Here is a 21,958-nt window from a genome sequence, read left to right on the forward strand (position 1 = left end):
CGTTCTCATTGTTGAAAAGCTTTTTGTAACTGGTTGGCTTTCCTTGATAAATATTTTTCTCACCTGTGACTTGTGATTCTATCTCCATGAAAAGATAGTCTCTTTGATTTTAGTCCAAGACTTTGATTTTTTGTAGGATTGTTTTTCTTGGAATCTGGATATATGTTTCATGTATTAAAGAAAAATCGATCCTTTCTGGATAAATTTCTGGAGCAAATTTTCCGAATATTCCTAGAATTTCTATAAACTCATTTCTAAAAAATAATTATCAATGGTGTATATTAGATAGAGCGTATGAAATTTGATATATAATAGAATATGGCCTATCACATTTTTTCATCAGATTTTTTTCCTTGAAGTTTTGATGTAATACCAATGTTCGAATGAAATCTCGATCTGCCAAGTTCTAAGCAACTTGGATAAATTACCCTACAATTTTTCTTAGATAGAGATTTTCTGAGATGGTTCCTAGTATCGAGTTTGGAAAATTATCAATCGTTTATCACATATAGCAATATCAATGAGTGAATTTATCCATTCTTTAAAAGTAGTTTTTATCATTAGCTGGACTGCTCTAATATGGATCCAAGACATAATTTTTGCTATTTAGGGTTTGAGCTTTTGTAATTTTTATTTTATTTCATAAAAAAGAATTAATTGCATTTCCATCTGATTGCTCGTAAGTTCCATGTGGATCGTCATTTCCTTTCTAGAAATCCTATATATTAGATTATCCTTTATGTTTCTCAGGGCAAGAATTCGTAAGAATTTTTCTACGTATCTTGCAGATAATCTTTGATATATCTGTAGGATAAGATTTTCTCTCATTATCTTTTGGACTATGTTATGAGATATAGTTGTTCGGCTAAAAAATTTAGAAAAATCTTCATGTATTTCGTATTGAAACACTTTGACTCTATTCAAACTTTGATTCAGTCTCTCCATCAAATCCTTTTTCACTCAAGACTTTTTCGTATATACTCTCATATAAGAGAATATCACAAAATGATATACTTGAACTAAATCCTGATAATAAACTGCTTGTTCAATATCTTGAGTTGAATTGAAGCGCTTTATTCCATGTCTATTATTTTCTGCACATTTGGTTTAAATATGACATCTTGCTCCTCGTGTCCAGTAGTTACGATATTTAAAACTTTCATTGGCTCTAGTGTGAGCTCTTCCGAAGTTTTCTTTTTTGGTTTCTATATCGTGCTTCGAGATGAGTTTGACTGGCCTTCTGCCTAAATCATAGTGTTCTTGATTTCCAAGAACTACTTCCATTTTTCTACATCTAGCGTAAGTATGAGATCTAAAGCCCTTCTTTTTTTTTTCTTTTGTGGATATGAAGATAATTTTCTTTACAACATAAAGGAGTACATTTATTAATACACTTTAATCATTTATAATTCTTTTTAATTGTCATGTGACATCATTTTGCCAACTTCCTTTAAGAAAAGAGCCTCATCTAGCCAGAGTATCTGGATTTCTATGGATATATTTCCTTATTAACATTTCTCTCAAGAGACTTAACATTTTGAGGAAGAAAAGTTGCAGTGTTGTATTTTCTTCGACTCTTGATCTAATCTATATTTAGTTAATAATATAATATATTCATCCACTAAATAGAAGTAATATAATTTAAGATTAAACAAAGTTTGAGTATATTTCTTTTAATTCTCTCTTTGTATTGACTGTTAATAAAGTCTACACCTATAAATTGCGCTTTAAATATGGTAAACATTCTTTCGGCTCTCATTAAGAGATTTTCTGGCAATTATTGATTCTTTGGTTTCTGCAGAAGTCATGTCTTATGCGATTTTGACTGATCTCACCAGACTCATTTCTAAAAGTTTAATGAATCATTCTTTGTTGAGGTCAGGTGTTTCTGATATGATTCTCATAGCTGATGTCCAATAATCTATAATATCTCTGGTTTTGAAGTCTATTACATCAAAGTTAAGCAAAATCCCATAAAGATGTATTGGTTCTAAACAGTCTTCGCATATGGTGTTTGGTGCAAATGAATTTGATTATTTCTGGACATTATTCCTTTTGGGTATGATTCGCCACTAGTCTAGGAAATCTGTTCGGGTTCCTCCCATGTTTGTCATAGGATCCTACACTTTCTCTAGGTGGTTCTTATAAAGGTATTCTATTAATAATAGACTTTTTACCACAGTTGTGTTCATCTTTAGATCTACGACCTTGAAGTTCACAAAAGACTGCGAGATCTTGAAAACCATTTAGATCAATTCTTTCTATTGTTGTCATCATATTAATTTTTTTGAGATATTTTTAATTAGAAAGATAATTTTCTTGTCATCAGTTAAATGTTTTTTTACTACTTTGGTCTTCTATCTTTGATGTAATAAGGGTTCAGTCCCAAAGGATGGTGGTAACCTTCGTTCTGAGATCATTTTACTAGAATTTGGTTGTTGTTCTAAAGTCTGGATTCTTGTTTGAATATTCTTTAACATTCAAAGAATTTATTCTTGCTTCTCAAGGATTTCATCAATTTTATATGGTACATAGTATAGATGACTGTCATAGTTTTATACCGTCTTTTAGATCTCTATAAAATATCCAAAGAGTTTAGAGGAACGTGAGACTATTTCTAAGAACCTATTACTTTGAATCATACATTTACCTTATGATTCCGATATGTTCTTTTTTCTCCTGATATCTAACATTGATTAGATCTCATTGTCTCAAATATTCCAAAATATTGAAACAAGTCATGTAAATAATTAATTTCTAACTTATGTTCAGATCCATAATTTGTGAAAAATATTGTCCTCAACATTTATTTATACAGTAATAATAATATTTTATGTTTGAACTATTTTACCCCGGCCCCATCACTATTTCTCACTCAAATTATAAAATCAATGATGTTTATGATTAAATTTGTCAAGGTTAGAGAGTGCAAACTAAATTTTTATTCTCGATGGAGTAGATCCTAAATTGAAACTTGGATTGAATATTTCTCGCTAATTTACATTTTTTTCAAATTAATATCATGAATTTTTATACAATTAAAAAAAACTTTAAAAGAAAATGTAATTACAACATAAATGTCACAGTACTGTTTCCCTTATCCAAGATGGCGACACAAATGACACTAGGCTCCATTTTGAGTTTGACTATATTGAGTAATACATATAATTTATATCAATATAAACACAAGTAGATTGATTTTACAAAACAAAAATTGATGTGTTTTAACAAATGAAAAAACCAAAACTCGAGACCATTTAAATTAAATGTAGCACAATATATCCGGCCAAAATCATCCAAACGAAAACTCTAATCAAAATTTTGTATTTTTTTCTCCTACAAAAAAGAACTCCCATTTCTCAATATCTTCGGAGCATTCATATTTCTATGGTTTTAATTCACTTGGCAAACAATTTATACTTGTTTGGTTTCCTCATCGTGCTGCCTAGCTCCGGCACCGGCATTCAAGCATCTGACTGCTACAAACTTCAAAAATTTATGTACACTAGCTGAAATCATTAACGTCAGTGTAAGAGCTGCCCTCCACAAAAATTTTCTTCCCTCTCCCCTCTTTCCATTTCGTATAATTCACTGGAAAGACGATGTTTTTTTTAAAACCTGCTGGAAACACCGTGATCTTCATTTCGAATTCCGACCTTTGTGTCCTTAGCCACACAACCATTGTCATTTCCCACAATACATGGCTTGGAAAAGTTTACCAGTGTAGAGTGATTTGACAAAAATTCTGCATTCTGCAGCTCGTCGCACATTTCAGAAGACACGACGTACTCGTCAAATTCTCTCAATACATTGAGATAATTATTATCTATCGTAGAATGTAAATTAGGGGTGATTTCTTCCATGATTGGATATGATAAGCCTGATAAATTCACATCTGCAGGCCAAGGAGTTGAAGGAACACTCTCCCCACCAATAGCCAGAGCTACACATTCACCACCTGATACTGTTTCCTCATTCTCTGTCCTTTTCTTTTTTCTAGCTTTACCTACTTTGGCGGTCCTGATTTGGTTTATAATTTCCATCAGAGACATCGTGTCGGGGAAAGGTGACAGATTATCATCAACAGCATTGGTTCCTACTTTCCCATCTTCGGTTTTCTCTTGCCTCTTAAAAAGAGTTGCATCCCCAACAGGCATTTTCGCTTCACTTGGAGTCTCCAGCACGTCATCATGCGGTATGACAGACCTCCTTGGCCGCAATTTCGAAACCCTGCTAATTTTGGAGGCATCGGTACTCACAGTGACCCTCTGGAGATTGGAATCTGTGAGAAGTAACGGGCATTCTTCCACTGGAACAAAATCTTCACCTTCATTGCAACCTCGTTCAATCATTCTCGTTCCGTTACATACTGCAGCAGATCTAGGGAAACCATCTATGGATTCACCACTAAATATGCAGATAAAATTATGGTAAGCCAGTAGTGATATAACTGTAATAGCGTACATATCAATAACAATAAAGCATACCCCGATCTCTTCCCTTCCAGTCGAGATGTCCTCTTACGATTGTTATAATGCAAAGCAGATTCTCTGAGCGCTTCATCATTGGACGTACCATCTGTGCAAGGTGAAGAACAACTCTCTGATAAAGGAATGGCCTTTTGTTTGGTAGAATATGACCTCTTACTCCTTCCCTTCCTTGAGACAGATCTCCGATGCATATTCTCAAGTTCACTGCCATTTGTTAACCTAAGAACTTCATCCAACCCAATCTCAGTGGTATTGAAAATGAGAGCTGCATTTCTGTCAGAAGAAAATAACACATCACCACATGTTCCACAAAAATGAAACGAGCAAACTAAGAATACTGGACTCACCCAGAAGCATCTTTTTCAAGGTGTTCACAAACCTCGCCCCCCCTGCACACGTTCAAAGAAAAAGTGTCATTTTCGACATGTACGAACTACTGGACTTCTTTGTGGCATGAAAAAATGCTACAAAAACTCGTCAACAATTGTACCTAGATCTCTTTTTTCTCTGAGAAGCCACAAAATTTTGGGAGCCAGTAAGTAAATTCGTTTCTGGCAGTAGAAAATCATTAGGTAAAAGGGCAGGTCGTTCGGACTCCCGATCAACAAAATTGGATATTAATGCAGCCTTTTGTATCTTCCTAGCCGTTTGAAGCAGAGGCACTTCATTCGGAAACAATATCTTCCACCTCCTGAAAAGTATCAGTAAATAGTATTGAAAACCACAAGAGACGATAAATGGCACGGCTTAAATGAGGAATCCATCCAACAAGTCATAAGTAATTCAAACCTGCGACATTGATTGTCAGTACGAGGAGGAACACAAGCAGCAACCTTCGACCAACAATATCCATGTTCTGCAATGGCAGCTTCCAATTTTGAATCTTCTTCTGCAGACCATCCAGCCATATTCAAGGAAGGATCTAAGCAATTGACCCATCTGCAAATCGAACATGTCCCACAGTTAACTTGAACTCATATAATGCCCATAATTATATTGAATTTCACAAATGGATTTTTTTAATTGAATTGCATTTATACAATTGTCAAATTAATTGGTCCTTTAAAAAAGAAAATATACCTTTCTCTGCACTGCACCTGTGTCCTGCCAGGAACACACTGGGCTACTTTCTTCCATGTTTTAGGCCCAAAAAGCGTCACAGCAATTTTCATTCGCTTATCTTCCTCTGCTGTCCATTTTCCAACCCTTTTCCTGGCTGGATGAAGCGTCTTAAGCCATCTGCACTCTTGACAAGATATTTACTTAGATATACCATTTCAGCAAAATTATGTCTCAACCTTGCATCACTCAATCAAACAAAACGAATTTAGTTTGAACCTCACAGTTGACCTTGCACAGCAGATGCATTAAAAGCATCAAACATTGTATAATCCCACTATACTAACACACCTCATTTTATAGGCATTTACAGTAACCGACAAAATTTGCTTTCTAGTTTTAACAAGGATGGGGCTGGTTAAGGCCCTTAAGGATTTATTATGTGGTGTTAAAACTAAAGCTTTAGTTTCACTTGTGCTAACCCCTCAAAAAAAACTGTAGACCAGCATATAGGAAGTCAGGCACTTTAAAAAGTGTTGATGATTAAATGACTGAATAGGTGTAACCCCCTTGCCAATAAAGATATAGAATATCTAGGAAGAAGGAAATGTCAAACTCTTCCCCCATGTCACACACATTACTTATTTCCGTACAAGGAAGATAGTTGTGAAGGATGCATGGGGCAAGTGACCTTCATCACCTTTCACCTCTCTTACAAAACTTAAACATCAAATTCTTCCAACAAATAAGAAATACTTTACACTTTGAAGGGGAAATAACCTATTATACAAATACATATGAAGAACCTTAAGAAATAAGAAGACAGTTCTGTTTTTGGAAATTTTGTAGTATTTCAGTCTGAACATATAACAGCGCAGAATGCTGTTTATGTGACACATCTTACACTTTGGCATGTGGTCTTTGATTTGATTCACAAATGATAGGTCCTTGGTCCAAGAAATGTAACAACGCCGATAAAACTCACGTTCTTACTGCATTAACTAAGAGGATAACATGTGACTGCATCTTAAAAGCTTTGAAACTACAGTGGAACAATACAGATATCAATTTTTGGCTTCATTAAGTATCTGGTCATCTTCTGCGACACCTACTTCTAAGTAATGGAATCTAACAGTAGCCAGTCATAAAAATGCACCTAAGCTAATTCTGAATTTTTCCAGACATATGTCTCGAGCCATGAGAATACGTTATGGGAAGCGCATGGATAATTCAAAAAAAATATTAATTAAATTCTGGATCATTATTTTATTTATTTAATGATTTGGTTTTGTTTATTTTAGGATTTGGTTTTCTTTATTTTAGGATTCTAAGCTATCTTTTCATTTGAAATATATGGATGATCCAAATGATTTGGAATCATTCAAATCTATAGGATTTTTAGGGGTTTGATTTCCGATTTAATCTTGTAAGCTTTATTATTTTTAGGGCAGAATTAATATGAATAAAATTATTAAAAAAAGAATTATTCACAATCTTGTATACGAGATCTGAGGTCCCTCCCAAGCCTCAAACACAAGAGATCGAGACGTTTTCTCCTAACGAGTCTCAAATTCACAACACACAGTCCAGCCCCCTGGCAAGATCCATAATGTTGGACCATAACAAATCTGTATCAGAGCCAGTCGTAATGGAGAATTTCAAGGCATTCGAGCTACAATTCGAAGCCTTTATGATTAGTTATCAAGAGGACACAACAGCTGCCAAGAAACGACAACAACCTCTTTATGATCAGTTGGAGAAGATATCCAAATGTTTGTCAACCATGTGCGCACAAAAACGAGAACAGGGAAGAGACAATAGCAATCAACGAGGCACCATCGACCAACATTCCAAAGGGCAATGAGACAACAAGGATGGCTTATTCTATGTACCTCAAAATTCGAAGCCAGATTTTCCGCAGTACAATAGCCAATCAGATTTGTTGGGATGGCTTAGTCGGCGTGAAAAGTCATTTCAATACCAACGAGCACCAGGGAAAGATAAAGAATGGTTGGCCTCTTTCCACTTTGAGGGTGATGGTGAATAATGGTTCCTCAATAAGAACAAGATCGGTTTGAGTTACAGACGAAGGAATTTAAGAACCAATGTCATCTAATCTTAATGCTCGAAATTCTCCAACAGCTTGAAGAGATCAAAGTGACTTTTAGGGAAGATGCTGAAATTATGATGAACAAGTATCTATCCTCATAGTTGAAGACAATCATGATCTTCAAGAGGAGAGTATGTCATGTGTCTTACACGTGATAACCAACTGCGCCAAGATGGAAATTTCAAATCTATGATTGAGATATTGCTATAGAATTAGGATCTTAATGTTATATTTTATTGAATTCTGTTGGTTAATATCTTCGATTTAATAATTATTTTTTATTTGAATCAAAAAAGAATATCAGAAAAATTATTCACAAACTTGTGTTAAGAGATCTAAAGTTTTGAATCAATAAATAATATCAAAAAAATTATTCACAAACTTGCGTCAAGCGATCTCGGGTTCTCTTCCAACGAGCTTTAAAACCAAGAGATCGAGAGTTTCTCTCTAGCGAGCCTAAAATTCATAATAGACTGCCCCCTGGCGATCCATAACGTTGGACCATAACAACATACCATACAAACCCATATGAAAATAAGTTCTTTCTCTAATTATGTATTGTAAAATCAACATAAAACTCCAGTATGGAGGCTGTAATAAAAAAAATATGAGTAAAGGATTGAGGTTTCAGTGCCCCAAAAAGAAAATAACAAGTGTAGTGCCACTCTATTAAATAACAAGTGTAACGTCACTCCATCAAATAGCAAGTGTAGTGTCACTTCAATATTTTAGGGGTATGTGAAGTTAATATTGTCACCTAATCACAAACTGCACTTTTATTTCCAATATCTAATATAACCCTTGGACAATTTAACTGAAGCTTAAAAACCATTAAATCATCTTTGAGTATGATAACTGACCTATTAGAACACTGGGTACCAGTTCGCCCTTCCATCACAGAAGCAACGAGTTGCCAATTACTCTCACCAAAAGTTTCAACAGCATCACGAAGCTGATCATCCTCCTCCTTGATCCACTCTCTTTTGAGTATTGAAGCATTAAGACTCCTTTGGTAACGTGCTAAGCACTGAAAAGGTGTCCTATTTGTTCCCAACAAAATAGCAATATCAATCCAGTTACTTAGTCCTCGTTGTTGGACAATATGCAAAAGATTCTTGTCCTCCATTGCGGTCCATGGATTGTGATTAATTAAGGGGTCTTCAAAGTTGAGAAACCTGCAAAAAAGAGTAAAACATGGAAAACAGAGCACATTAGGTTCCATCTTACATAAATGACCAAATGACAATGCAACTATAACAGTGAATATTGACAGTAAGTAGTAAAATCCATCTTTACACTCACATCAAACAAAGACAGACGTGACAAAAGTATCATAGGCATTAAGTGTTTATTTTTGTAATTAGAGAAATTATAAAATTATACACCAATATGACTGGAATACGAGGATACCAGCAGATTCACATAATAGTTATTTCACATTTCATTTCAGCCCGTTTGCCCTTTTATCTTGTCTTTCCTTGTAGGCACCATAGAGCATTCAAGCAAAAATATGAACCAACAACTTCAATCAAGTATATGCAGCAAAAAATTTCATAAAATCACTATTTAAGCAACACCTTACCTTGCCTGACATTCTGCCCCAGAACGACCAGGAACATACATGGCAGCCAGCTGTTCCCAATTGACCTTTGGTAAGAACAATCTAACTCTCTCAGGGTTGAAGTCAAGATCTTTAATTGATGATATGATGCTGTCAATGTTATTAGCATCTCCAGAAGATCCATCTACACAGCTGCAAACGATAATCAAGTTAACAGAGAAAAGCAAATGTTACTCTATAATCATATAAGTTTGCCATGGGCAACAAGTCTAATATGGCACAATCTCAAACTCAGTAACAATTTTTTAGTTAGTTTACTTGTCTCTTTGTCTCAGCAAATTCTCCCACAACTCACTGCATCTTCTCCAACAAAATAATCAATGCAACAAAATTATACACCACCTAGTCCATGAAAACTTTCAAATTATAAGTTTTATCTTAGGCAATAGGTTACTACCAGCATCCTCGTAAGCAATTAAGGAATGGACTTGAAATTCAGATTCTTTGCTTTCTTTGAGCATTCATTTTTTGGTTCTTAGAGACATTCCTTGCATGTGTATTTTACCATTACTCAGATGCAAAGGTTATACTTGAGGAAAGTGTAACACACGTGAACAAAAGATTCCAAAAAAATTGGTTTGAAAATAGCAAGAAATAAACAGAGTTTCCAGAAAAAAAGGAGCACACACTCTCTTCAGCTAAGATACATAACTTGGTCTCAAAAGATCAACGCCCATATTAAATATCACAGTGAAAGTTTGATGAAAAGAAGATCTAAGAACATGTGCATCATATATACTTTTCTTCAGCTCAAATAAGACCATTTTAGATCCAAACTTTTCTTATGTCCGTCCAAAAGATTTGATTTCTTACAATGAAACGAAAAAATAAAAAGAATGAACTAACCATTGTTAAAGGTATTAGCACCCCAGACCATGCAATCATAGTCTTCTTGAAATTCAAATAAGGTTGAATGTGCATCACATAAGTGTAAAATGCCCACATATTCCCATTATAATCATCATGCACACTCCAAGAAACAAACCTGAACAGTTCAACAGATCGCTGGAGCAACATTCCCTGAAATTGTTGTTTCACACCCTTCCCAAGATTTTCCTTTTCTTCCTTTGACCACTTCTCCCCACTCATTGAATCTGGAAATGTAGTCATTGTCTCCCTATAGCTGGGAACATGAACATTCTCTGGAGGTCCCTTATACAAGGCAGGAATCTTCTTCTCATTGCACTATAGAATTAATTTGCAGTTGAACATTAAATTTGGACAAAACAATAACAAAATCCCAAAAATAAAGATAAACTAACTAAAAAAACTGTTTCCAGTAACATATAGATCAAAACATCGGCAAATTAGTAGTAAACATGAACACTGATCATTAACCACCAGTGAGTCGATATAGTGTTCCATTGCCAGCCAAATAACCCTAGAGGAAAGTAAAATAACATCAAACATAGACCCGCCTCCCTGCCCCACCAAACTCCTAAAAGAGAAAAATAAAACACAGTTTCTATTTAAACATAGGTGATGTTACAATGAAGAGTAAAGCCATGATGAAAGCAGAAAGACCTTTGAATTCGCCCTTAACTTTGGCACTGATATCAACTGCACACGAGCATCCTTTTTGCGTGACAGAGCTCTGCCGGTCCTCTTTTTGCAAGCGACACGAAAGTCTTTCAGTATTTTGACACGTTCTATTAGCTTTTTAAGTTCTTCCATCCTTGCTTCTATCTGCATCATCTTACATCGTATAAGTTTCTGGTAAGATCTATTCTTCTTGATAGCGTCAATAAATGCCAGAGCAGATTTTGGGAAGTTAGATCTTTTATGTTCAAATCCAGCAGCAGCATCAGATCCTGGCCCACCCATTTCAACTAAGTCAAAAGACTGTATTCCACTATCATCATCACATGCTACTGGCTTCTGGGTAGTAGGTTCACTTGAATCTACACAATTGAGAAACCCTTCTCGAGCATTAGTTCTATCACCAAACAAGCTATTGGAAGATTCCTTTTCTGAATCTATGATACCCACCTGCACAGGTCTATGCAAAACATCCTCTGTATTGTCTTTCAAGCCACCTATACCTCATAATACAAATAAAAGTAAGTTACAGGTTCTAAACAAATCAAACAACTAAAAGTAGATCATTTGTGGATTACAGTCCAAAAGAGGTTTGTCTCGCCGCACAAAAAAATAAGAGGAATAAAATGTTGAACTAACCGTCACTGTAGGCCGCAAAACGCCTCTGAATAGCACGAAGGGTTTCATAATCCTCATCACAATCATCAGCGTCCGATGAATCAGGTGGTAGTACACACAGAGGCTTTTGCGTCATATCCGTGGTGATCGCGAAGCGTTTCCGAATGCTACGCACCAATTCTTGGTCATGATCGCCGTCAGATTCAGAATCCGACGAGGAACTTACGCTAGCGGCGCCCCCAGAGTTGGAGGCCAGTTGAAGATTGTTGCCCAATGGGTTGGTGCCGGTTATATGACAAGCCCTCCTCAGAGCTTCCATATCCGCGCTGAACCCGTCGTCGGAATCGGCTGATTCTTCGTCTGAGGGATGCATCTCCACAGATTAGGGATGGAGAAATCAGGAACTGAATGCCAATTAAGGGTTAGGGTTTTTTTTTAGGGAAAGCAACCTTCAAAGTTCAAGAAGTGGCCATGGAATTGAAAATTAATTGAAATTAGGTTATTATGTATGGCATTTAACTCTAAAATCTGACGTTCTTGTAATTGTGATTAAATATAAAGGAGATCAACATAATTAATTTTATTTTTACATAAATTCGCATATAAAGGTATTGTTATTGTTACAATATTTACTAAATAATATAATATAAACTAAAAATCAAATAAAATATGAGCATATCTAATAAAAATCACATTAAATTAACAAAAATTATTAAATAATTTTTTTATAAATGTAATCAGGTTGATTAGGTTAATTTTTATTAAAAAAACTCATTGTTATTATAATCAATTGAAAATAAAAACCGACCCCAACCATACGATTTGGTTTGATTTATTTTGATTCAATTCCTCAACACTCATACTTTCAATCAATATTTTCACAACAGGATGAGTGATCAAATCGATATATTTTGAAAAACAGTCCAATCAATCGGATCGAAATATTTCTTTATTATATAAATATTAATATAATATTGTTACTAATATAATTTAAATTTTAAAACTTAAAAGATGTATATAAATAGACAAGAAAATTTATATTTACCAGAATTTAAAAACTAAATAACTATATACATATATTCAAAATACCATATATATATTTATATTTAAAATAGATTAAATAATCTATATTACTATTAAAATAATATTTTTAACGAATTTTAAATTTCGAATAATCATGTAACCAAATCTAAAATTTAAGATTTTAAAAATAAGAAATTAATTTTTTTTAAAGATCCGCCTGTTTTCCGGTTCAATATTGGTCCAACCGGTTTTGATCAGTTCTGACCAATTTGACTGATCAAATGATTTTTAAGCGATGTTCGGACCGGATTTGTGACCGATTCTCGATCGAACTGGTCAGTTCGGTCCGATTTTGAAAACGACCTATGATATTTGGAGCTCATCTCATTCCAAAGCAAGCGCATCATTGCATTATTTCACCTTTTTTCGGGATCATTACAATTTTATAATAATCAATCAACTTTTAATTTCTACTAAAAAAACTATAAAATTCTACAAAGGGACATTTGAACTAACTCAAAATCCAAACGAGACCTATCTGTTTTGCGTAAACAAAATTTGAAACATACGTCATCTTTGTAAAGCTTATTTCTATGGCTTATTTGAAAAGTTTATACTATGTGATTTAATAGTGGAATGTATAGGCAAGAGATATATACGACTCTTGACAATGACTTCAAACAGAATCATCGTTAAACATCAAGAAAATTGTCATAATCACACATAAATTGACAGGGATTCAAACCCTTGGATGGAATCATTTGTAAGTGTCAAAATTCATTGTCCACAAAATATCAAAATAAGGCAAGAAACCACTCGTATTCCACACCCACTATTAATTTACAGCAAACCCAAAATTTTAGAAAAGAAAAAGAAAGGGGTAGCAAAGTTTTTGCCTCATTGTGTTGTTACTTTCCATACCCGAATACAAGCATCCTCACCAGAGCTAACAACATGGTGGTCATCAGAGAAAACTAATCCATACACACCACCCCCAATGAGCTCCCTGGATAGTTATTCGACTCGATGCTAGCTTGTCTACTTCATAGATGATAACACAAGTATCAAGTGATCCAGTGGCAACCATGATGCTATCCAGAGACCAAACCAAGCAGTTTATTCGGGATGTGTGGTATAGCATATTTTTAAGCTTTATCAGGAAAAGAAGCAAGACCAAGAAAGGGAAAACTGAGGAGGCATGAATCCCATTTCATTGTAAATTAACTTGGTTAAGTTTTAAATATGGGAATATGGAATATTCACATAAAAACTTTAGGACCTAGAGTAACCGAACTGTACAATAACCTAAATGTTACATTCATATTGCTACCACAAGATAATGGAGAGCAGTGTTGTCTAGAAAGGCTTGGCATTTCATGTATCTGCGATGACTCCATCAAGGAATCAAACTTGTGATCTTGGCTCCGATAACTATTGTAAAACCAAGCACTCAGTCCTAGACTCTCGATCCTTCAGGAACTAAAGTTGATGAGGAAAGTGAGCAAAGACATTTTTATCAGCAAGACAACATAACTTTCCAAGGAATACCAGCAATTGTACATGATTTCCAAGTTGTGCATTAAAAATATAGTTCACACTTTAATGGAAATAGCTCAAACAGGAATATAATCAGGCTGGAAATAGTTTCAAGTACAAAGGAAAATATAGAATGAAAGATACTTCCAATTTATAAGATAAATCGAATCTTTATATCGCTTGTGAAGTTATACAGGTCCATTCATTATCCCCTCTCTTTATCCTGAAATTACGCTTCATATTTTCCCAAAATTATACAATGGCCAGTTGTATGTTGACTTTTATAGAAAAAACTGAAGTTGAAGAAAGCTTACTGTTGTTCGTCCATTGCAGGAATACTTATCCATATCCAATTCACAGACAAACAACTATATCCATTATAAGCTACCAAAGAAATGTTTTTCATTGTGTCAGACACTAGATGAAGTAAGCGACCATGATTTGAGATGCAAGTAAAATTTATTTTTGTTTAGTTCAAACAGTTAAAAATCACAGTTTTCACAACCTTGAATCAGCAGATATCACATCAGCGATAAGTGGTTAATTTCTTTTTAGTCATACTTAGAGCTTTGAAAAAAAGAGTAAAGCAATTATTTGCACTTCTCGGGAAGCACAATCCCAGACAACAGCTTCTCGGTTAGCATCTACTGATGCAAACATGGAAACATCTGGAGAATAACGAATGGCGGCGATAGTTCCACAATGCTTCTCAAGTACTGTTAGAGTAGATGTCCTGCATGCCAACAGTTGGCTAGGGAATTTATTGACTCAAGTGAAATAAACAATCTTTATTTTAATATAATTTAACTTTTTATGGTCTTGTTATACTTTATCTGTATACCCATGCAAACAGCATAGATAAAGTCCTTGATTATGCTTTAATACAAATGAATCGTAATTCGATGTTGAAACTCATTTGTAAACACTGTATAATCTAAATTCGTTCCTAGTCGATTCAGCCGCCTGAAACATGGATAAAGGTCGCTTGAGCTCGAGACTAGCATCTGTGATGTTGTGTAAGGGCATAGAGATGTCCAAACATGCAGATGGGTAGTCATATGATGATTATACCGAACAACCCTCCCTCGAACTTTCCAAGTGGTTATCATTCATCGAGAGGATAAGTCCGTGGTTATGATTGTACACTATTAGTCCTTACGACCCGGGACAACACTGAGGCTCTATATGCTAGGGCTGTGCTTTGACTCGTTTACCGGCTCCAGGAGAGTCATCAGGTGGCGAGGTTGGGTACAGTTGCGACACATATAGGAGCCAGTGCATTGTAGTCGGGGATTCACCACTCACCTACGGGTGTGGATATCCTATGTGATCTGATGAAATAATAGTGTGTGGAATCTCTGGCCAGAGTATGAGATGTACATTGGAGAAAGAGTTCTCCAATGGTACATGCGATGCCACTATTTATGTTTATCACATAGTCATCGAATTAATATGCAACCCTCGATGAACCAATGGTTGCAGATTCGATCGGGATATATGAGATGAAGGGACCGTACTGTACGCTAATCATAATCGACTGGTTCTTGTAGGCACTATCAGTGATACCTAGGGGATCATGGGGCGATGCTACTAGACGCTCTTACCATGATCCGATGGGTGCAATCAGAAATGAGTTCTGACATTCTCAGTGATCAAATGTTGGTGCATGGAATGGGGCAAATAAGGGTAAGCCCGAATAAAGGAAATTGTCCTGAATCACAAAGAGTTGTGAACCCACGGCTAGCTGTATCCCTGAACCATTGAGGGTCACACAAGTACTGGATCGTTTGTTCCCGTTGAGAGAATAAATTCAAAGAGTTGAATTTATATTATGATATAGTAAATTCAAGGAGTTGAATTTATGACAATTAAATTTTGAGATAATAAATTCAATGAGTTGAATTTATAAGAAATAAGTTTGATATGATCAATCGATAAGCAGATAAATAAAGTTTATAAAAGCTTATAGAAATTTGAGAGCATAACTGTTAAGATAGTCAAAGGAGTTCACATGTCTTATTTAGACATTGGTGATCTCGAAATTAAAGTGTGCATCATAATAACAAACAAGTTGAAATTGTCACATCGATGATATTGGATCGTCGATCGGGATTATGATGAGATTAATGTAATGGAAGCATGGATCGTGGGCTTGTAAGTGCATAAGCACATCATGCAAATTTATTAAAGTTCAAATGGACTTTAATAATTAACTATATTTTAATTGAGTTAAAATATAGCCCATTAAGTTTTTATTAAATATGGATATTGATTTATGCAATAGGGAGATATTCATGATACCATAATTTTAAAATTTGCACACAAAACATAATAAATTAATGCATGATATTTTTTTTTGGAAAATAAATATGCATTAAAATCGAGATTGGCTATAGTTGGCATGCATTTTAGAATCTTTTGTTAACTTAATTAATTAGATTAATTAAGTAAAGAAAAGATTATAAAATATAATAATATTTTTTTTAAATTATTATAATGCATGCAATTTCGGTGGAAACAAGGAATGTCAATTGAATTCATTAACTTAATTAATATGATTAATTAAGGAAATGACAATTAGTTAATTAAAGTAATAATATATGTGTTACTTTGATTTTGACTTGAAAGAGACCACCGAAGCTTAAAAAAGAAAGGAATAAGGATTTTGATTCTTATTTTAAAAGATGAGGCATCCGAAGGTTTGGCTTCGGAATATTTTTTTTGGCTCTTCCAATTCCTTTGTGCTCTCAAAAATGTTTTAAACAAAATTGTGTTCTATCTCTACGCAAAATCTTTTATACTTTCTAGTGCAAGTTAGAAGAGGAACAAGTAATCCGGTCGTGGACCTGATTCGAAGATAAAAGAATTAGATCGAAGAACGTTCGTCGAGATTTACAACAAGAGCTACGTCCGCTAATACCTGAGTAGTTGGTGCCAAGTGAAATTATTCACCAAAGGTATAATTCTTTAACAACCTATGAATGTTTATTTATGATAAAATCATACGAGCGCCCAAAGCTAAACATATTTTGATTGTCAAAATAAAATAAAAATTTTAAAACTTCTGCTGCGTTTGGGCGTGTAGAAAACCGAGATCCAACAGTGGTATCAGAGCCAATGTTTTTTCTAAATCGTATGGTTTTGATATTGAATAATTTATTTCTAACCACACAAGAAAATTTTTCAGAAAATTGTAGCACCATAAAATTAATTTTTTCAAAAAAAAAAAATTTATTTTTCGGATCTGCCCGGAACTGTTCCGGGCAGACCGCTGCGCACAGGCGCCGCGCGCAGCGCGCGTCCGCGGGCGCGCAGCGTGCGGAACGTTCCGCACGCAGCGCGCGCACGGCGGGCTGCCGCGCTGCGCCACAGAGCGCGCGCGGCGTGAGGAGCGTCCGCACGCAGCGCGCATACGGCAGGCAGGCGAGCTGCGCCGATGCTCGCGCGCGACGTGCGGAACGTCCGCACGTGGCGCGCGCAGTGGCAGAGCGTCCGCACGTTGCGCGCACAGGTTGCCGCCACTGCCCGAAACGTTCGGGCAGTGGGCGGTCAGCGAGGGACGGCTGCCCGGGAGTGTCTCGGGAACCGTTCTGGATGATGGGCTTGAATTGTTTGGGCCTAGGGTGCGATTTTCTGATTTTTAAAATTTTTTGGAAAAATTGATATTTTTGAAAAATTGGTTCAATTTTTATTTTGAAAAATTGATTTTTAGAAAATTAATAATTTTCTTGTAAAAATAAATAATTAGAATATGATTTTAATTATTTATGGTAAAATGGGTTTTACAAGAAATCAATTATTATTGATTTAATTGAAAATTAAATAAAGGAGTTTATTTAATTTATTAAATTCTTTAATAATTGTGGTGGTTAGTGATAAAATTATTAGATATATGATTTGTCAATTAATTAAATTATTTAATTAATTGGTGTTAATATTTGATATTAAATGCATGAAGGATGATCGAGAGCCTTGACCAATGTGTTAAGTGTATGTTAGGATATTTTACTGTTTTATTCGTTTCGTTATTAATATTTTATATTATTAAAGTGAGCCTGGTTTATGGCTCGTTCCCACCCATGAGATGTATCTCTTATGTGCCATGGCTATTTAAATGTAATTATTAGAAATAGTGGGAGATCAAGACTGGAAGATGGTGGGCCCGATGAACGAGATGAAGACATGTAAAATATTGGAAGCTCTTGAAATAGTTGCATTTGCGTCCCTGCATTCACCTAGGTTTTGGACCTGGATCCATGTTTGGCTCACATGGATCTAATAGTGTTGGCAATCGATCATCCTTATTTATTGTTGAATGTCATATTATGATATATGTGATATATAGTAGTACGCATGTATGTATATTATTATATGATATAGTTGCATGAATCGGGCAAACATACAAACTCGTGGCACGCGATTTTTAAATTAAAATGATGAGGCAATTTTAAAATTAAAATCCCTCATTTTGAATAAGATTCAAATTTTATATCAAATTGAAAAAGAAAAATTAAAGGAGTTTAATTTTTCCTTGCCTTCCATCAACCGTGGTTGCATGTTGATCGCTACCCGCGGACAGTGTCTGGCTCATATTATTGGGGAGGCCTGTACGCCGGAAAGCTGTGACTTCCACCGGACATATGATGTGAATTGAGTGGAACTCCCATGACTTCGGCTCATATTATTGGGGGAACTCATGGCGACCGTCTACTATAATTCAATATTGATGGGTTGATTTGACACGCGAAAATAAACGACGTCATATTATTTGGTCCTTATTAAACGTGATGCAAAACACGCGAAGGTTGCATAGGGATGCAATTGGACTCTACCTTTTAGAAATTATAATTGGCTGATATTATTCGGGATTATAATTGACTAATTGGACTCTACGTGTCTACTAATGAAATACGATTTCCCTTTTTCATCAGAGGGTGGTGGAAATGTCAAAATAGTAGGAGGGTAATTTATAAAATGAAATCCATATTTTATATCTTAAAATTATTTTAAAATAATCAGCAACCATTATTCTGTTTCCGTATTAGTATATTTTCGATTTCGTCACGTAATTTTTTTGTTATTAACAAGTTAACCGAATCTAATTTTCTAGACTGGTTGGGAAAAACTTATTCTAAATTCGGAGAAAATGACATACACACTAATGTCAGTCCTGCTGAATTGACAAAGCATGCAAGATGGTAGGACCATAGTATGCAAGCTAAAGTGTGATGTGCTCACTTCTATGTCAAATGAACTGTAGGGACAGTTTGAGGAAATTTTGAATGCTGCTGACATTCGAATGCACGTGCAAGAGTTGCATGGTGCATGAAACTCATACGATGATGCACACTACTTTCAAGGAGCTCATGACTACACACATGCAAAATGGGGCTCTAGCCCATGAGCATGGTGTACATATGACTGTACTTATTGAGAATGTGGTGGGCCTGGAATATGTGATTCCTAACGAGTTAATTGATAACATCAATTTGTTGTCTTTCTATTCCTCAATTGACGGGGTCATGGTGAACTTCAAGTTTAATAAGATATTTGATAGCCTTGAAGAGTTAATCAATATGGTTATGACTTATGAGATCACCATAAAATAAGAAAATCGTTGTTTTTATAATGGGCCTCTCGTCAAACGAAAAATGGTCCACAAGGTAAGGGAAAGAAATGTTCTGCCGCTCACAAGAAAAACAAACCCATTACGAGGCAAACTCTGAAAGAAACTTAAAAGGCCTACAAAGCCCGATAAGTTAGAACATATTTATTTCACTGCAAGAAGTCCGGACATAAGAAATTATATGTGCCAGAAATGTTCTGGAAATGATAAGTGAATGTCCAAGTTAACATGATTTCAACAATAAACAAAATAAAGTTAGATGATCCAAATCTCACACAAATATGGCACGCTAGACTATGTCATATTTCCCAAAGAAGGATGCACAAGCTAGTGGGAGAAGGCATGTTTGACTTGTCAGACAAAAATTCTCTACCTGCTTGTAAGTCCTGTCTAAAAGAAAAAAATGACCAAGACTCCATTCGATGGAAACGTGGAACGTGCGCATAGTCTACTGGATTTGATTCACACAGACGTTTGTGGCCTGCTAAGTGTTAGCACAGAATATGGGCAATCCTACTTCATTAGCTTTACTGATGACCATTCGAGGTATGGATATGTTTATGAAACACAAATCTGAAGCATTTGAAAGGTTCAAAGAATTCAGATCTGAAGTAGGAAACAACTAGAAATGAGTATTAAGACACTTCGATCTGATCGAGGATGGAGAATACTTGAGTGTTGAATTTTTGGTTATCTAAAAGAGAATGAGATTCTCTCACAGTGGACTCCACCAGCAACACCACAATTGAATGGTGTTTCTGAACGTCGTAAGCGAACCTTGTTGGACATGGTTTAATCCATGATGAGATTCACTGAATTGCCTACATCGTTTTGGGGCTTTGCACTTGAAACTGCGGCAATGTTGTTGAATAATGTCTACGTTAAAGCAGTTGATAAAACACCATATGAGATATGGATGGGAAAAACTCCCAAATATTCTTACAAAAGAATATGGGGATGTCCTGCTTACGTGAAGCAGACAGTGGGAGACAAATTGGATATTAGATCCATTTTGTGCTAATTTGTAGGATATCCAAAGAATTCTGTTGGATATTATTTCTATCATCCCAATGAAGCAAAAGTGTTTGTTTCAAGAAATGCCATCTTTTTGGAAAAGAAATTTCTATTAGATAGAAAAGACAAGATGATAGAACTTGAAGAAATTCAAGATACTCCCTCAACTATAGTAGTTGAACCTAATCCCCAACAACCAGTAGTCGAAGTACAAGCTCCTAGAAGGTCTGATAGGGATTATTAGACCACCTGCAAGATATACGCCTCTTCATGAACAAGGCCATGATGAGTCTTGTGTTGGATGTGATCCAATGAATTTCAAAGAAGCAATATCTGATACTGATTCAACCAAATGGCTTGAAGCCATGCAGTCAGAAATGGACTCTATGTATTCAAATCAAGTCTGTACATTAGTAGATCCACCTGAGAGAATCGTTCCCATAGAATGCAAATGGATCTACAAAAGAAAGCTTGGGGCGAATGAGAAGGTAGTGACATTCAAAGCAAGACTGCTTGGAAAAGGTTATACTCAAAGGTAAGGAGTTGTCTATGAGAAAAAATTTTCACCAGTTGCTATGTTTAAGTCCATTAGAATACTACTAGCCATAGATCATCATGGTATGACTATGAGATATGGCAAATGGATGTAAAGACTGCATTCCTCAATGGAGACATCAAAGAAAAAATATATATGTCTCAACCTGAGGGATACACATCAGTAGGAAGTGAGCATAAGGTATGCAAACTTTAGATATCAATATATGGTCTCAAGCAGACGACAAGGAGTTGGAACCTCAGATTTGATAGCACTATCAAAGAGTTTGGTTTTGTTAAGAATCCTGAGGAACCGTGTGTGTACAAGAAAATTAGTGGGAGTGCAGTGACATTCCTAGTACTTTATGTTGATGATATCCTGGTCATTGGGAATGATGTAGGATTACTGCAATCAACTAAAGTATGGTTAGCCAGTAAATTCTCTATGAAAGACATGGGTGAAGCATCCTACGTATTGGGAATACAAATCTATAGAGATAGATCAAAGAGGATGCTCGGACTCACCCAAGCCACTTATATCGATACCATTCTAAAGCAATTCTCTATGGAAGAGTCCAAGAGAGGATACTTACCAATGTGTAATGGTGTTACTCTATCTAAAGCTTTGTATCCCAAAACTGATGAAGAGATAGAGATGATGACACATATTCCATATGCGTCAGCCATTGGTAGTATCATGTATGGTGTGATATAGACACGTCTTGACATTGCTTATGCTTTGAGTGTTACAAGCAGATATCAGGCGAACCCTGGTCCAATGGATTGGA

The 21,958-nt window shown here is 35.4% G+C and overlaps 1 protein-coding gene across 4 annotated transcripts; it reads right to left on the bottom strand.

Annotated features, from left to right (window-relative positions):
- Window positions 1–3,180: 3,180 nt before the first annotated feature.
- LOC142540937 (uncharacterized) lies at window positions 3,181–11,923 on the bottom strand. 4 transcript variants are annotated; one of them, XR_012819185.1, is made up of 12 exons: window positions 11,459–11,922; window positions 10,805–11,316; window positions 10,266–10,465; window positions 9,242–9,412; window positions 8,520–8,834; window positions 5,571–5,729; window positions 5,280–5,429; window positions 4,981–5,181; window positions 4,838–4,879; window positions 4,488–4,763; window positions 3,548–4,407; window positions 3,181–3,505 (listed from the first exon to the last, which is right to left on the bottom strand). XR_012819185.1 is itself a non-coding variant. In XM_075647419.1 (12 exons), exons 3-12 carry the CDS (start codon window positions 11,102–11,104, stop codon window positions 3,612–3,614), a joined length of 2,610 nt encoding a protein of 869 aa, XP_075503534.1. In that variant the 5' UTR covers window positions 11,105–11,181; window positions 11,270–11,316; window positions 11,459–11,642; the 3' UTR covers window positions 3,181–3,611. The 4 variants fall into 4 exon arrangements, 3 of the variants coding, with proteins under 3 accessions (XP_075503534.1, XP_075503533.1, XP_075503532.1); XM_075647419.1 differs by having other exon boundaries at window positions 3,181–4,407; window positions 10,805–11,181; window positions 11,270–11,316; window positions 11,459–11,642; XM_075647418.1 differs by having other exon boundaries at window positions 3,181–4,407; window positions 4,838–4,875; window positions 4,980–5,181; window positions 11,459–11,923.
- Between the last annotated feature and the right edge of the window lie 10,035 nt (window positions 11,924–21,958).

The sequence above is a fragment of the Primulina tabacum genome, chromosome 3 (genome assembly GCF_025594145.1).
Source record: "Primulina tabacum isolate GXHZ01 chromosome 3, ASM2559414v2, whole genome shotgun sequence".
Classification (NCBI taxonomy): domain Eukaryota; kingdom Viridiplantae; phylum Streptophyta; class Magnoliopsida; order Lamiales; family Gesneriaceae; genus Primulina; species Primulina tabacum.

Excerpts from the sequence above, each read along its gene's own strand:
- LOC142540937 (XM_075647417.1), bottom strand. The coding sequence starts at position 11,810 with ATGCATCCCTCAGACGAAGAATCAGCCGATTCCGACGACGGGTTCAGC. Across the intron at positions 4,880-4,980 it reads CAGAGAAAAAAGAGATCTAG|GGGGGGCGAGGTTTGTGAAC; the intron begins GTACAATTGTTG and ends GAACGTGTGCAG. Across the intron at positions 4,764-4,837 it reads CTTGAAAAAGATGCTTCTGG|AAATGCAGCTCTCATTTTCA; the intron begins GTGAGTCCAGTA and ends TTCTTCTGACAG.